The sequence below is a fragment of the Rana temporaria genome, chromosome 7, assembly GCF_905171775.1.
Source record: "Rana temporaria chromosome 7, aRanTem1.1, whole genome shotgun sequence".
Lineage (NCBI taxonomy): Eukaryota > Metazoa > Chordata > Amphibia > Anura > Ranidae > Rana > Rana temporaria.
Genome location: NC_053495.1, coordinates 160348661 through 160362513, shown reverse-complemented (window position 1 = coordinate 160362513; position 13853 = coordinate 160348661). Strand labels below are relative to the sequence as shown.

Below are 13853 nucleotides of genomic sequence, written 5' to 3'. Positions count from 1 at the left end.
ATCCAATCCAATCCAAGAGATACAATCATTTCAGCTAATCTTTCCGAATAGCTGAGATCCTCCATGCCTCTTAACAGTTTGGTTGCCCTTCTCTGCACTTTCTCCAGCTCCCTAGTATCTTTTTTGTGAACTGGTGCCCAAAATGGAACTGCATATTCCAGATGAGGTCTTACTAATGATTTGTACAGTTGCAAAATTATGCATTTTTCTCTGAAGTCTATACCTCTCTTAATACAAGAAAGGATTTTGCTCACTTTGGAACCTGTAGCGTGGCATTGCATACTATTATTAAGCCTGTGATCTACCAGAACACTCAGATCCTTCTCCACTACTGACTCCAATGGTCACGAAAGTGAGTACACCCCTGACAATTTTTGTAAATATTTTATTATATTTCTTTTCATGTGACAACCCTGAAGAAATTACACTTTTCTACAATGTAGTGAGTGTACAGCTTGAATAATAGTGTACATTTGCTGTCCCTCAAAATAACACCCAGCCATTAATGTCTAAACTTCTGGCAACAAAAGTGAGTACACCCCTAAGTGAAAATGTTCAAATTGGGCCCCCCTATTCCGTTAGCACCAGAACTTTGCAAACAGGCAAAAAGTTCTAGCGAACATGAGAGCCTTATTAACCACTTAAGACCCGGACCATTATGCAGGTTAAGGACCTTGCCCCGTTTTGCGATTCCGCACTGCATCACTTTAACTGACAATTGCGTGGTCGTGCAACGTGGCTCCCAAACAAAATTGGTGTTCTTTTTTTTCCCCACAAATAGAGCTTTCTTTTGGTGGTATTTGATCACCTCTGCAGTTTTTATTTTTTGCGCTATAAACAAAAATGTAGCGACAATTTTGAAAAAAAAATCAGTATTTTTTACTTTTTGCTATAATAAATATCCCCCAAAAATATATAAAAAAAACTTTTTTTTTCCCTCAGTTTAGGCCAATACGTATTCTTCTACTTATTTTTGGTAAAAAAAAAGGCAATAAGTGTTATTGATTGATTTGCGCAAAAGCTATAGCGTTTACAAAAGAGGAGATAGTTTTATGCCATTTTTATTAATAATTTTTTTTACTAGTAATGGCGGCGATCAGCGATTTTTTTCATGACTGCGACATTATTGCGGACACTTTTGACACATTTTTGGGACCATTGTCATTTTCACAGCAAAAGTGCTATAAAAATGCACTGATTACTGTGAAAATGACAATGGCAGTGAAGGGGTAACCACTAGGGGGTGCTAAGGGGTTAAGTGTGCCCTAAGGTAGTGATTCTTACTATAGGGGGGTGTGGCTGTAGGTGTGACATCACTCATCGTCGTTCCCTATAACAGGGAACAGACGATCAGTGACACTGGCACAGAGAAAAACAGGGAAAGGTGTGTTTACATTGATCGTGGGACACCGGCGGCACGCTCGACCCACGTATATCGGCGTTAGTCGGTCCTTAAGTGGTTAAAGCCTTTGGGACATGAAAAATCAAAAGTGCTAATTTTAAAGGCTTATTTATTGCCATAAAAAAATGTATGGGGACCCGGGTACTGCCCTAGGGGATATGTATGAATGCAACAAAAAGAAGTGTACAATTATTGTGCGGATATTGTTTTTTGGGAGAAAACTGAACTGTGAGCTGGCTGGAAGGTGTTATCAATAATGTAGCTATATTATGGTACTGATTTCTAGTTCCTCATTCAATCCATTAGGTGCAAGGGTATCAAGCGTGTATAAAAAAAAGGGGGAAAACTCTGCGCTAAACCCACTTAGAAGTGAGGAAAAATTGATATATGACCTCTAAATAGAGGAAGGAATGAAAAAAATGAATGAAAAATGAATTTAAATAGGGGAGTGCTGCTGCCTATTCAAAGCTCAAATACTTAAACTTCAAAGACATACATACAAAAAAGAAATAAGCCCGCAACTCCAAACAGTTAAATGTGCAATCACAAGGGAGCAAAATAATGTTATATCAAAACCATAAAGTGATGAAAAAATTTATGTGTTGATACACCCTGTACCAGGTGAACAAAAAAGTTAGAAATAAACCCAAAATGAATAAAGAAAGAGGTAATTGAGTGATCAAAGTCCTCAAAAAAATATATCAAAGAAAATCCTGACCACCAGATACTTCCAAGCAATAGTTCATTAATCGCTGCAGACTTTAACCCAGTGTTTCTCAATTCCAGTCCTCAGGCCCCCCCCAACAGGTCAGGTTTTCAGGATTTCCCTCAGATGAAAAGGCTGTGGTGATTACTAAGGCAGTGAAACTGATCAAATCACCTGTGCAAAATAATGGAAATCCTGAAAACCTGACCTGTTGGGGGGGCCTGAGGACTGGAATTGAGAAACACTGCTTTAACCCAACATCTTGAAGAAACTTGAATCTTTATATTCAGCTGAAGAAATATAAATACTGACTCTTACCCAACCGTTGGACCCCGGTTTTATTAAGGAGGTCAGATGAGCTTGTGCATTAGCCTGCCGGCCCCAGGTGTATAATCAACTATCTTGGGGAGGAGTGCTTCTATCTTGCAAGAAGGAAGAGAAAAGGCTTCAGCTGTCTTTCCAGGCCGTATGACACAAGAAGAATGGTAGTCAGATTTCAGTTTTCAGCTTGGAAGATGCGGGATAATAAATTCTGAACACGTAGACCAGGGATCCTCAAACTACGGCCCTACAGCTGTTGCGGAACTACATGTCCCATGAGGCATTGTAAAACCCTGACATTCACAGACATGGCTAGGCATGATAGGAATTGTAGTTCCTGAACAACTGGAGGGCCGCAGTTTGAAGACCCCTGACGTAGACTCAGTGGAAATGGAGGGAGAAAAAATAGATCCTCATAGTGTAGTATATCCAAAGAATTTATAAAAAAAAACACTTTAAAAACTTCACAGCAGGCACCAATCCACTTTTAAAATTTTCACAGCAAGTCACTTCATCATAAAAAATATATAAAAACTCAGGATAGAAAAGAAAAAAACAGCATCAAAAAAAATATATTGTAAATAAAATATACAGCCAAGGAACGAACCAAAGAGCTGGAGTATATGAGTGTGATGGCGTTTTAAGAATAGCTCCACCCGACATGTTTCTCCATAACTGGCTTCAACTGGGAACGGAGTCTGGCTTCCCACACCATCACATCACACTTAAATGATGTGCGGACGTTCGGGAATCGCCGTAACTAGTTATTTGCATATTCTACGCCGACCGCAATGGCCTCGCCACCTAGCGGCCGGCCTAGAATTGCATCCTTAAGATTCGACAGTGTAAGTCAATTACACCTGTCTGATCTTAGGGCTATCTATGTGCAACTGATTCTATGAATCAGCCGCATAGTTAGGACGGGCGGATCACAGAGATACGACGGCGTATCAGGAGATACGCCGTCGTATCTCTTTTGTGAATCTGGCCCCATGTTCTTTACCAATACAGATATATATATATATACACAGCAAAGACAGAATAGTTTCAATAGATACATTTTAAATAAAATATATGTATATGAGAAAACATAAAATTATTAATTGATTAATAATCTAGCTAGTCTCTGCTTAGATAAGGACAGCAAAAAATGTTTTATCGGTCGGTAGTAATATTACAATTTAGCGAAAATAAATATTATTAAAAAATTATAATTTTTTTTTTTTAAACAAAATATTTGAAAAAATATATTTTTAAAAAATTAATATTTTAAAAAAATTCAGAAGGCGAAGGTTGGACATATCAACTGTTATCTATATAACAGTTGACGTCCCACTCCACGTTTCAACCGAAGGGTCGATAACATTGGAGGTCATATATCCATCGAGTTTCACGTCGAGATATATGTCTCACCAAGTCATCTCCCCTCCAGTGTGGAGTATATTTCTCAATGGCCAATACTTTCAGTAAAGAGGGATCCGTGTTATGGTGAAAAAGAAAATGTTTTGAAACGCTATGTTCAGTAAAACCTTTGGAGATATTTCCTATGTGTTCCCCAATTCTAATATTCAGTGCTCTTTTGGTTCTACCAATATATTGTAGCCCACAAGGGCAAATAAGAAGATACATTACTCCTTTAGTTTCGCAAGTAATAAACTCCTTAATTTTGTAGGTCCTAGATGTCACATATGAACTAAAAGTAGAAGATCTCATGGTTTCAGAATTCTTACATACTTTACATCGCATACATGGAAAGAAGCCTTTCAAGTTACCAAACATACTAATTTTGGGGGGTATGTCAATAGCACTGGGTGCCAATCTATCCTTCAAAGTAGCAGTTCTCCTATAGATGACATTGGGTCTGGTGGGAGTTACATGGGAGTTACATCCCACCCAGGATATCATCTTCTTGGAGATATATCTCAAGGAGAAGATGATCCCAAGAAGTCTGCGGTGGCAAGTGTACCCGGACAAGGGAGACAAGGATCCCAAAGAATGGTTTTTATATTTTAATGATGTAGGCCTAGCTTTTCTGAGTTTTTTGATATCTAGGAAACAGGGAAAAGTCTCTAAATTACAGCAAGAAATAAACGAGATTAAAGAAAAACTTATACCCTTTAACAAGGAAGGTTTATATCAAGTTTATACTAAAGAACTCAGGGAAATTATGGTAGAAGAGGAGGAAGAGCAGCGCATAAAAAAGAGAAAGAAATACTTAAGGGATGTAGAAGATTACATAACCAATAATGTCTTTAACTACTAGCCAACCAGCCGCCGTCATTCTACGGCGGCAGGTCGGCACTCCTGGGCGAGAGCCCGTAGTATAACGTCGGCTCTTAGAGCGGCCACTAGGGGCGCGCGCGCGCCCCCCGCTCGCCCCCGACTCCCGTGCGTGTGCCCGGCGGGCGCGATCGCCGCCTGGCACCCGCGATTGCTCGTTACAGAGCGGGGAATGGGAGCTGTGTGTGTAAACACACAGCTCTCGGTCCTGTCAGGGGGGGGAATGCTGATCTTCTGTTCGTACAATGTATGAACAGAGGATCAGTGTTTCCCCTAGTGAGGCCACCCCCCCCACAGTAAGAACACACCCAGGGACATACTTAACCCCTTTTGTCGCCCCCTAGTGTTAACCCCTTCACTGCCAGTGGCATTTTTATAGTAATCCAATGCATTTTTATAGCACTGATCGCTATAAAAATGCCAATGGTCCCAAAAATGTGTCAAAAGTGTCCGAAGTGTCGCAGTACCGAAAAAAAATCGCTGATCGCCGCCATTACTAGTAAAAAAAAAATATTAATAAAAATGACATAAAAATACCCCCTATTTTGTAAACGCTATAACTTTTGCGCAAACCAATCAATAAACGATTATTGCAATTATTTTTATGAAAAATACGTAGAAGAATACGTATCGGCCTAAACTGAGGAAAAAAAATGTTTTTTTATATATTTTTGGGGGATATTTATTACAGCAAAAAGTAAAAAATATTATTTTTTTTCAAAATTGTCGCTCTATTTTTGTTTATAGCGCAAAAACTAAAAACCGCAGAGGTGATCAAATACCACCAAAAGAAAGCTCTATTTGTGGGAAAAAAAGGACGCCAATTTTGTTTGGGAGCCACTTCGCACGACCGCGCAATTGTCAGTTAAAGCGACGCAGTGCCGAATCACAAAAAGTGCTCTGGTCTTTGGGCAGCAATATATGAGGAAACTTACCATCAAGCGGTATTTCCTCTCAGATCCGATAATAAGGAATTCAGCTACCCTGAATAAGACTAATGATACCAATCCTAAGAATGATGGATGATAGGGGGCGCTAGTGAAATAGGAAAATTTGTATGACCTATTTTTTTTTTGTATGACCTATTTTTTGAGTGTCAGAGGTGTATAATAAATATACATAAATATGAAAAAACAAATGATTGCTTCAGTGATAAGCAATTACACAAAAATGTGATAGAAATAAAATAAAAATTGCATGCGCTAGTGTCAGTCCAAAAAACACTATAAGTGTATAAATTGAGAAAAATCTCGTGATATGAAAATATTCTCAAACAATGAATGGTGTGTTCCCAAAACCATACATCAGGAAATTAGTCCAATATTGAATAGATAACAATAATGTCCGTGTGTTCCCAAAGTAAGGGTAAGCCACTATATTGAAATAGTAAATCCTCTGTGTATTCCAAATAAAACATGCAATCTTCTTATTAAGTGCTTCGAATATCTCTTCCACCACTTAAGCGAACGACACCCAAATGTGCTGATAATAGAATGCGCTTACCAAAGCGATTTGACTCCTTTAATTAAAAAGAGAGTCAAATTCGCTTGTGCAGATTAATGCCTGCAAACATATGATGCGTCTCCCAGTAATTGACATAGACAGGTCCTCTTCAAGGGGTATCACAGGTGGAACATAAAACAGAAAGACAGCTCCATAGTGCAACCGGTTTAATAAAAACTAATTAAAAACAAAGCATTGGCCAAATGGCCACCTACATTAGAAGGTGCCCATCCCGGCACTGGGTCTGCAGGCTCACAAATGGGAGGCACAAGCCTCAAATGACATGCAGCGTTTGTCCTCCTCTTGCCTCGCCGACTCGCAGAGCAGGGTGTTAGGGATTAGCTACAAGCGTGACCAGGCTGCGCCTCCGACGATCGTTTCGTAATACGTCTTCAGGGGGGCGTGTGCCTGGTCACTAGGTCACGATTATTTGGCTAAAAAGAGACGGAAGTGACTGCATGGATGGACGAGATTTGCAGCCAATTACAGCGCAATCCCGAGTGAGAAACCGGAAGTGAAAAACCGGAAGTGGACAGCGATGATTGACAGGAGGGACAGCCAATTACAGCGCGGTCCCGGGAGGCTGGAAGTCGGAAGTGAGCAGTATGATTGACACATATAGCTACCAATTACGGCGCAGTCCCAGTGGTGGCTTGGGCAATTGCATCACATATTGAATACAAAAAGGCAACAGTAAACTGGACATATCCATTACATTATACAAGATATTCTGCCCTTCCGACAGTCACTAGTAAATCTATTACAATCATTTGAATTGATAAAAAAATAAAATATATAAAAATAACGGCTAAACATTTAATTAAGGACATATTTAAAAAAGAGGAGCAAAATTGTATTATGGCATGTTACTTGCCATATACATTTAGTCCACTAGATGGCATCTCCTGCCAGCTGAGGAACCCATGCAGCTGGGTCGGACCAGGCTATCCCCCAAGGAGTGTGCTAGGCGCAGAACTCTAGGCCTGTGTCTTAACTGTGGGTGCAAAGGTAATTTTCGTGACACTTGCTCTCTTTGTCCGGAAAAATGTTGAGGTCCAATACATATGGAAAGTGGATTATTGGACCCAGAAATATCACCTTCACCTTCTCATTTTCTTCTTTTTGTGTTCCTTCATGTTGGTGCTTCTTCTCATTCGGTCTCGGCATATGTGGATTCCGGAGCTGCTGGCAATTTCATGGACTGGGAAATCGCATCTTCCATGAGACTTACTCTTTTACCTCTCACCACGCCATTGGTGGTCTTGGCGATCGATGGCACTGTTCTCCTGGGTCCTATCTGCTTCCAGACACTCCCTGTTAAGATGTCAGTGGGGACACTCCACCAGGACTGGATATCCTTCCTTATTTTACCTAAGGCCTCAACTCCTATCGTTCTGGGACTTCCTTGGTTACAGCTCCATTCTCCACACGTTAACTGGACTACTGGACAGATCCTGGCTTGGGGTTCCTCATCCTGCCTACCCAAGGTTGCTCCAAAAGAGAAACTTCCTGCTGCCACCATCCCAGTATCTTTTGCTCTTCCTACTGCATATAGTGATTTCCGGGATGTGTCCTGCAACAGTCGGGCTGATGCACTCTCTAGGTCATGTGGCCCTCTGGATGAGGAGCCCAACTGTGAACCTGAGCCGACCATTCACTTCAGTTTGCAGAACCATTTACTTTTGTCTGTCGCTAAACACCCTTGGACGCACAGCCAGGCCAACTTGTCTGCAAGTTCTGCAGTCGCTACGCCTTGCGATGCGGTTCAGGTAGTCGCTACACCTGACTATGCTATTCACTCATCCTCTGCACCAGTTATGCCAGTCCAGCCCATGCCCAGTGAGCCTCCTTTTCTTATTCAGGACCTTCTGCAACCTCGCCTCACCCTAATACTATTATGTCCATTCAAACCCCTATGGGGCTCAATCCATACTTTGGATAGACTGCCTCATTCGGCCAGATGGGGTTTTCAACCTTATTTTAAGGGTTCTCTGCATTCTGCTTGTCTTTCAGCTATCCAGCTTGACTCCTGTGACATGTCACCTTCTAACCAACCCAACCTCAGGGTTCCACTGACCTCTTCCCAGTCTGTTGGTCCTGTGCTAGATGTCCAGTTCATCTGTACGGGTCTGGGGAATCCTCCTCAGATTCCTGTTGATCCTCTCATGCCCTTGCTTATTCCTAAAAGGCCTTTGGTCCTCAATAAATCCTCTCACCCTCTCCCTACCTCGGTTCTGGTCTCTGAGGATAATCTAAAGTACGAGGTTACTCAAGTTCTGGATTCTCGGCTCTGCAGAGGCATTCTTCAGTACCATTGGAGAGGGTTTGGTCGCGAGGATGCGTCTTGGATCGCTGCATCTAAGGTCTTTGCACCTCGTCTGTTGAGGAGGTTTGATCTGAGCCTTCCCTTTAAGCCTGGGCCCAGGGGGCCCATAAGAGGGGGGGGGGTACTGTCATGGTAATGTAGTAATGTTTGTCTGTCAGCTTACCTCCTCCATGTGCTCACCTTAGAGGCCAGACACTCTCACCTGGTTGCTTAAATAATCTCTCCTTTAGCATGGCTCCACCCCAGGCCCTATCAGGGAACTCTATATTAACCTGTGCACTGCAAGCCAGCCGTGCTGATAAACAGTGTTTGTTAAGCCATTGTGTGTTTGAGTTCCTGCTTGCCGTGTGCTACGTCTGTCTCTGTTTTAACGATCTTGGCTTGTTCTCAACTATCCCTGTCTGTTTGTGACCTTGACCTTTGGCGTCTCCTTTGTTTATCCTTGTTTGCTAGTCGCCCCGACCTTTGGCTCATCCCCTCACTATCTCTTGTATCCTGAGCTGCTGCTTCCCCCCTATGCTCTATAGTAGGCATGAGCCGAACACCCCCTGGTTCGGTTTGCACGGACCAAAATAATATTCAATGGGCTCAACATGCCTCTCAGCAATTTCCTTGGGATGTCTACTTTCCAAATTGGGTCAATGGGGGGGGGGGGGTTGTACTGCCCTGCGTTTTTGCACCTCAAGAAATGGGATAGGCAGTCATAATCTAAAAGCTGTGTAAATTCCAGAAAATGTACCCTAGTTTGTAGACGCTATAACTTTTGCGCAAACCAATCAATATACGCTTATTGACATTTCTTTTTACCAAAGACATGTGGCTGAATAAATTTTGGCCTAAATGTATGACTATCATTGAGTTTATTGGATTTTTCTTATAACAAAAAGCTCTATTTGTGGGGAAAAAAGGATGCAAATTTTGTTTGGGTACAACATTGCATGACCGCGCAATTACAGTGGAGACTGAAATACATTGATGCATCGTTCATGATTACCCTTCGTTTTTAGCGGTTTCTGGCATCATTAGGGTTTTGGGGAGACTTTATTTCCCTGTGCATGGTGGGACTACCTTATGGCAGTAAGGAAAGCTGGTAAGGAGACTACTTACTCACTGGGTGTGAATATCTTGGATGGAGGATTTCTTGTCACGAGTTTCCTTTTGCAAGTTTGATACCTACTGTACACTTCTGTTTGGATGCTTATAGGCCTTATTTTCACCTCATGGATTTTATCATATTGGAACTTTATTTTCTATTTTTGATTTTATTTTGAATAACTGAAATATTTGGGCAGTTTATACATTTTTTATTTTCATTCAATCACTTACATATTTCATATATTATTGTAACTTTGGTTTGGTAGTTTTCCTAACCCACTTCTGAGACCTTGCCTTAGTTTTATTTTTTCATCTTTTTTTCACTTCAAAATTGAAAAATTTGCTATTATTCATTTGAATAATTGGAATAATTAATAGCAAGTTATATTATTTCAGCGCTGCACTCATTTCACCCTAACTATTCGATGGAGGGCATTTCTCGACAGAACACCGTTCCTCTTTTATCAGTCTGATACTGTAACTCCTGACACATTCTCTGACACTTTAGACAAAAGCAGCCTGAAGATCCAGTCAGGGGAGGTTGCTAAAATAGAATAGCAGGGAGCATGCACTATTAAAAAAACACCTCTGAGAGTCTCTGCCTATGATGAGAGGGGGTGTGTGCCTTTCCTCCAATCAGCAATGTTATCTATCTTGGCTGTATGCCCAGACATCACACTCTATGTTAAACAGGAAGAGAACATCTCCTAACACATTCTGAACTTTCTAAACAGTATATAAATGTGAAGACAGCAGATTTAAATGTAAAACCTATGTAGGGATATTTGGTTCATTCCTGTGTATCATCTGAGGCTGTTCACTTCACTCCGTGTATGGAGGGTTTACATCCACTTTAAGTCCATATGCGTAAATCCACAATGCTTGTAGACACATCGACTAAAGTGTTTCAAGGTTTCCCTCTTCTTCAGAGCCACATCTGAATGTCTTTTATTATAGGTAAGGATCTCTTTTGGCTCAAATCCGTGCCTCTCAGTTGAGTGTTGTCGCAACTCAGAGCCTCCTCTCATGTCAGACATTGCGTTAGCTGATGTGTCTACAAGCATTGTGAATTTACGCATATGGACTTAAGCAGATGATGTTATGTTAAAGCTAAGATGCAAGCATTGGTTTGTGAGTATATTTACCTCCATTTTATATTTTTCAATAAAAACATGTATTGAGGATAATGCGCCTATGTGCCATCTGTGTTTTCCTAAGCTTACAGATAACTTGGACATCCCCAGTCATTGGAAAGCAGCGAGGAGTACATTATCCACATACATTAACATGTGAAGATAGGAGTTTGACACTATATTGGAATTATCGCACAGCGCAGGAGAGCGAACATTGTGGTATTTTCCAATGTGTAAATCTCAGAACTGGGTTGAAAGAAATACAAATCCTTTGACATTTAAAACAGCTGCCTTATACACTATGGGATTGATTTACTAAAACTGGAGCGTGCAAAATCTGATGCAGCTGTGCATGGTAGCTAATCAGCTTCTAATGTGAACTTCAATTAAGCTTTGACAAGAAAAATACCTGGAGCTGATTGATTTCTATGCAGAGCTGCACCAGATTTTGCACTGTCCAGTTTTAGTAAATCAACCCCTATGTATTTCATCTGTGTATTTATTGTTTTAATGGAGTTCAGCTTTTACTTATTTGGATGAGAATATGTGGATACAGCTTGTTAAACCCTAAGGCCGCTGTTGGCTTTTGTTTTTAACCTGTAAAAGCACTTCTAGTCTACGTATCCATGCATACATAGGCATCTACAGGCATTTAAAAAAGAAGCGTTTACTGGCTGAAAAAAACACCATCACCAGCATGTTTAGGGAAGGAACTTTTGAGCAGAGAAAATATTTGATGTACTTAAAGTGGAGTTCCGGCCACAATTTCACTTTTTAAATATAAATACCCCTGTGATACACAAGCTTAATGTATTCTAGTAAAGTTAGTCTGTAAACTAAGGTCTGTTTTGTTAGGTTGTTACAGCATTTAGACACTTTATAACATAGAAATTGACTGGGGCCATCTTAAGTGTGGGCATCATGAAGCCAGACTGTATGACTTCCTGGATTTCAGCCTTGCAGATCTCGCACATGCTCAGTGCTGCACAAGCAGTGTAATAGGTTTCAGATCAGGTTTCAATAGCAACGGGAGTGTCAGAGGAAGTTGACACTTCAGACTCCTGGAAAGTTACACCCACTACATTCCCAGGAGTCTGTGCGGTGTAGGTTAGAAAGCTTAAGCACCTAGGTGCAGGAAGAGGGAAGATTAACTATTCTGCCTAGCAACAACACTTTGAAGGCATCTTAAAAAAAAAATGTTTTCTTAAAGGACTAATGAATTTTTTTTTAAACTACTGAGGTAATGTTATATTTATGGGTGGAACTCCACTTTAAACAGTAAAGGCATTTAGCTCTTGAACGTTCATTAATTCTAGTGGGCAGAATAAATTAATGGTCAATGGAGTCCTTTAAAGTGGAAGTAAACCCATCCATAAAACGGTCTAATTTCTGGCACGTGCCGGAAATTAAACACTCCCATTGGTTGTGCTCTCAACCAAACTGTTAAACCATCCAATGGCTGGTGTCATAACTGATCACATGTGCAGCATTATGGATGTTGTAGATTAAAAAGAGGCAAAGATGGTAGCTTCCTTGGCTAAACACGATAGGAGGGTTTACTTACACTTAACACATAAAAAACTTGACATATCTAAACGCCCCCTAAAGGAACATTCAATAAGTGGCTTTTTCATGCCAGTAGTAAACAGAATTCAGAGGAGAAAGTCAAATGCACGGTGTGCATGAGGCCTAATGCATGACAATTATATCACTCAACAGCCAAAAAAACAGTCAACCTAAATTAACCCTTTCATTATTAGCCAAACATTTCTTAATAAAGGTAATTTTAGTTTACTGGCCTTTCCAATACAAAGAAAGCTTCTCTATATACAAATTAATTAAGGGAATAAATAATGTTCCAAATATATTATTGGTTACCTTCTGATGAGCTGGAAGCAGAAATAGATTGAGATTCTTCAGAAGATTCTTCAGATGATTCTTCAGATGATTCTTCAGATGATTCTTCAGAAGATTCTTCAGAAGATTCTTCGGATGATTCTTCAGATGATTCTTCGTAGGATTCTTCGTAGGATTCTTCATAGGATTCTTCATAGGATTCTTCATAGGATTCTGAACTATAGGATTCTGAACTAGAGGATTCTGAACTAAAGGATTCTGAACTTGAGGAAAGCATGTAGAATTCAAATGATTTAGGCCAGGGACCACATTTACTTGATTTCACTCCATTGTTAATGGAACCGTCATATGTTTTACGCCCATCTGTCTTGTGAACTAAACTACGTCCACCATCATTATCCATTACTCCTACATGGATTGCAGCCAGGCATATAGATGAGTCCTAAAATACAGAAAATACATTTGTTTTTCTTTTTCAAATATAATTTCTAAATGATCAGTGAGTAGTAAGTAGTCACACTTACTTCTGTGTACACAACATCTCCTTTAACAAGCATTTTCTGAGTAATGCATCCTCTTGGACATGTTACTCTTAAAAGCAAAAGTAAATGAAAATCTTACTATTCTCATAATAATGATATTGAAATATGGTCAGATGTACATGTATACATACATGGTTAATGGTGCTTTGAGCACTTCTCCAGTCGTAGAACATGAAGCATCAACTATAATATAAAACAAAAACCCAATTTATATCACATAGCAAGTACACACACATAAAAGTAATAAACATATTGTATACTTTGTAACCATTGAGCAGTAAGATGTCTAATTAAAAAAAAAAAAAATACAAGTTACAAAAATGTGATCCTAAATAAGTTGCAAAGTGAACCTGAAATCTCTAATAGAGCCTTTTTCAATGTTTTTTCCTTGGATTCGGAACTCTTGAAAAAAATGTTCAGTTCTTAGGGAATCCTGATTTTTTTTTTTAAATTATCTAAAGCTTGCCGTACGTTAGTGTGATGTAATCAGTGAGTTGAAGATGTAATAAAAAATTAATAAATATATAAATTAAAATGTACCTTTTTAATTTAGAAACCTGGAATTGCACAGTAACATCGTTTATGGGTATAATGTGTCACCATTCATGCAAAATTCACAAATAATAAGCATAATATTTGTAACATGTGACATGTCAGTTTCTGTTTATTACAATAGCCTTAGGAACAT

At 39.9% G+C, this 13853-nt stretch overlaps 1 protein-coding gene across 50 annotated transcripts in view; it reads right to left on the bottom strand.

Moving 5' to 3' along the window:
* The window catches only part of LOC120945819, a 162958-nt gene extending 149917 nt beyond the window's left edge, over positions 1-13041 (bottom strand). For all 50 annotated transcript variants that reach the window (XM_040360256.1, XM_040360257.1, XM_040360272.1 and 47 more), the window contains exon 1: positions 12645-13041. In XM_040360256.1, coding sequence (XP_040216190.1) covers positions 12645-13026 — 382 coding nt within the window. In that variant the 5' untranslated portion in view covers positions 13027-13041. The remainder of the gene's footprint in view (positions 1-12644) is intronic.
* Positions 13042-13853: the final 812 nt, after the last annotated feature.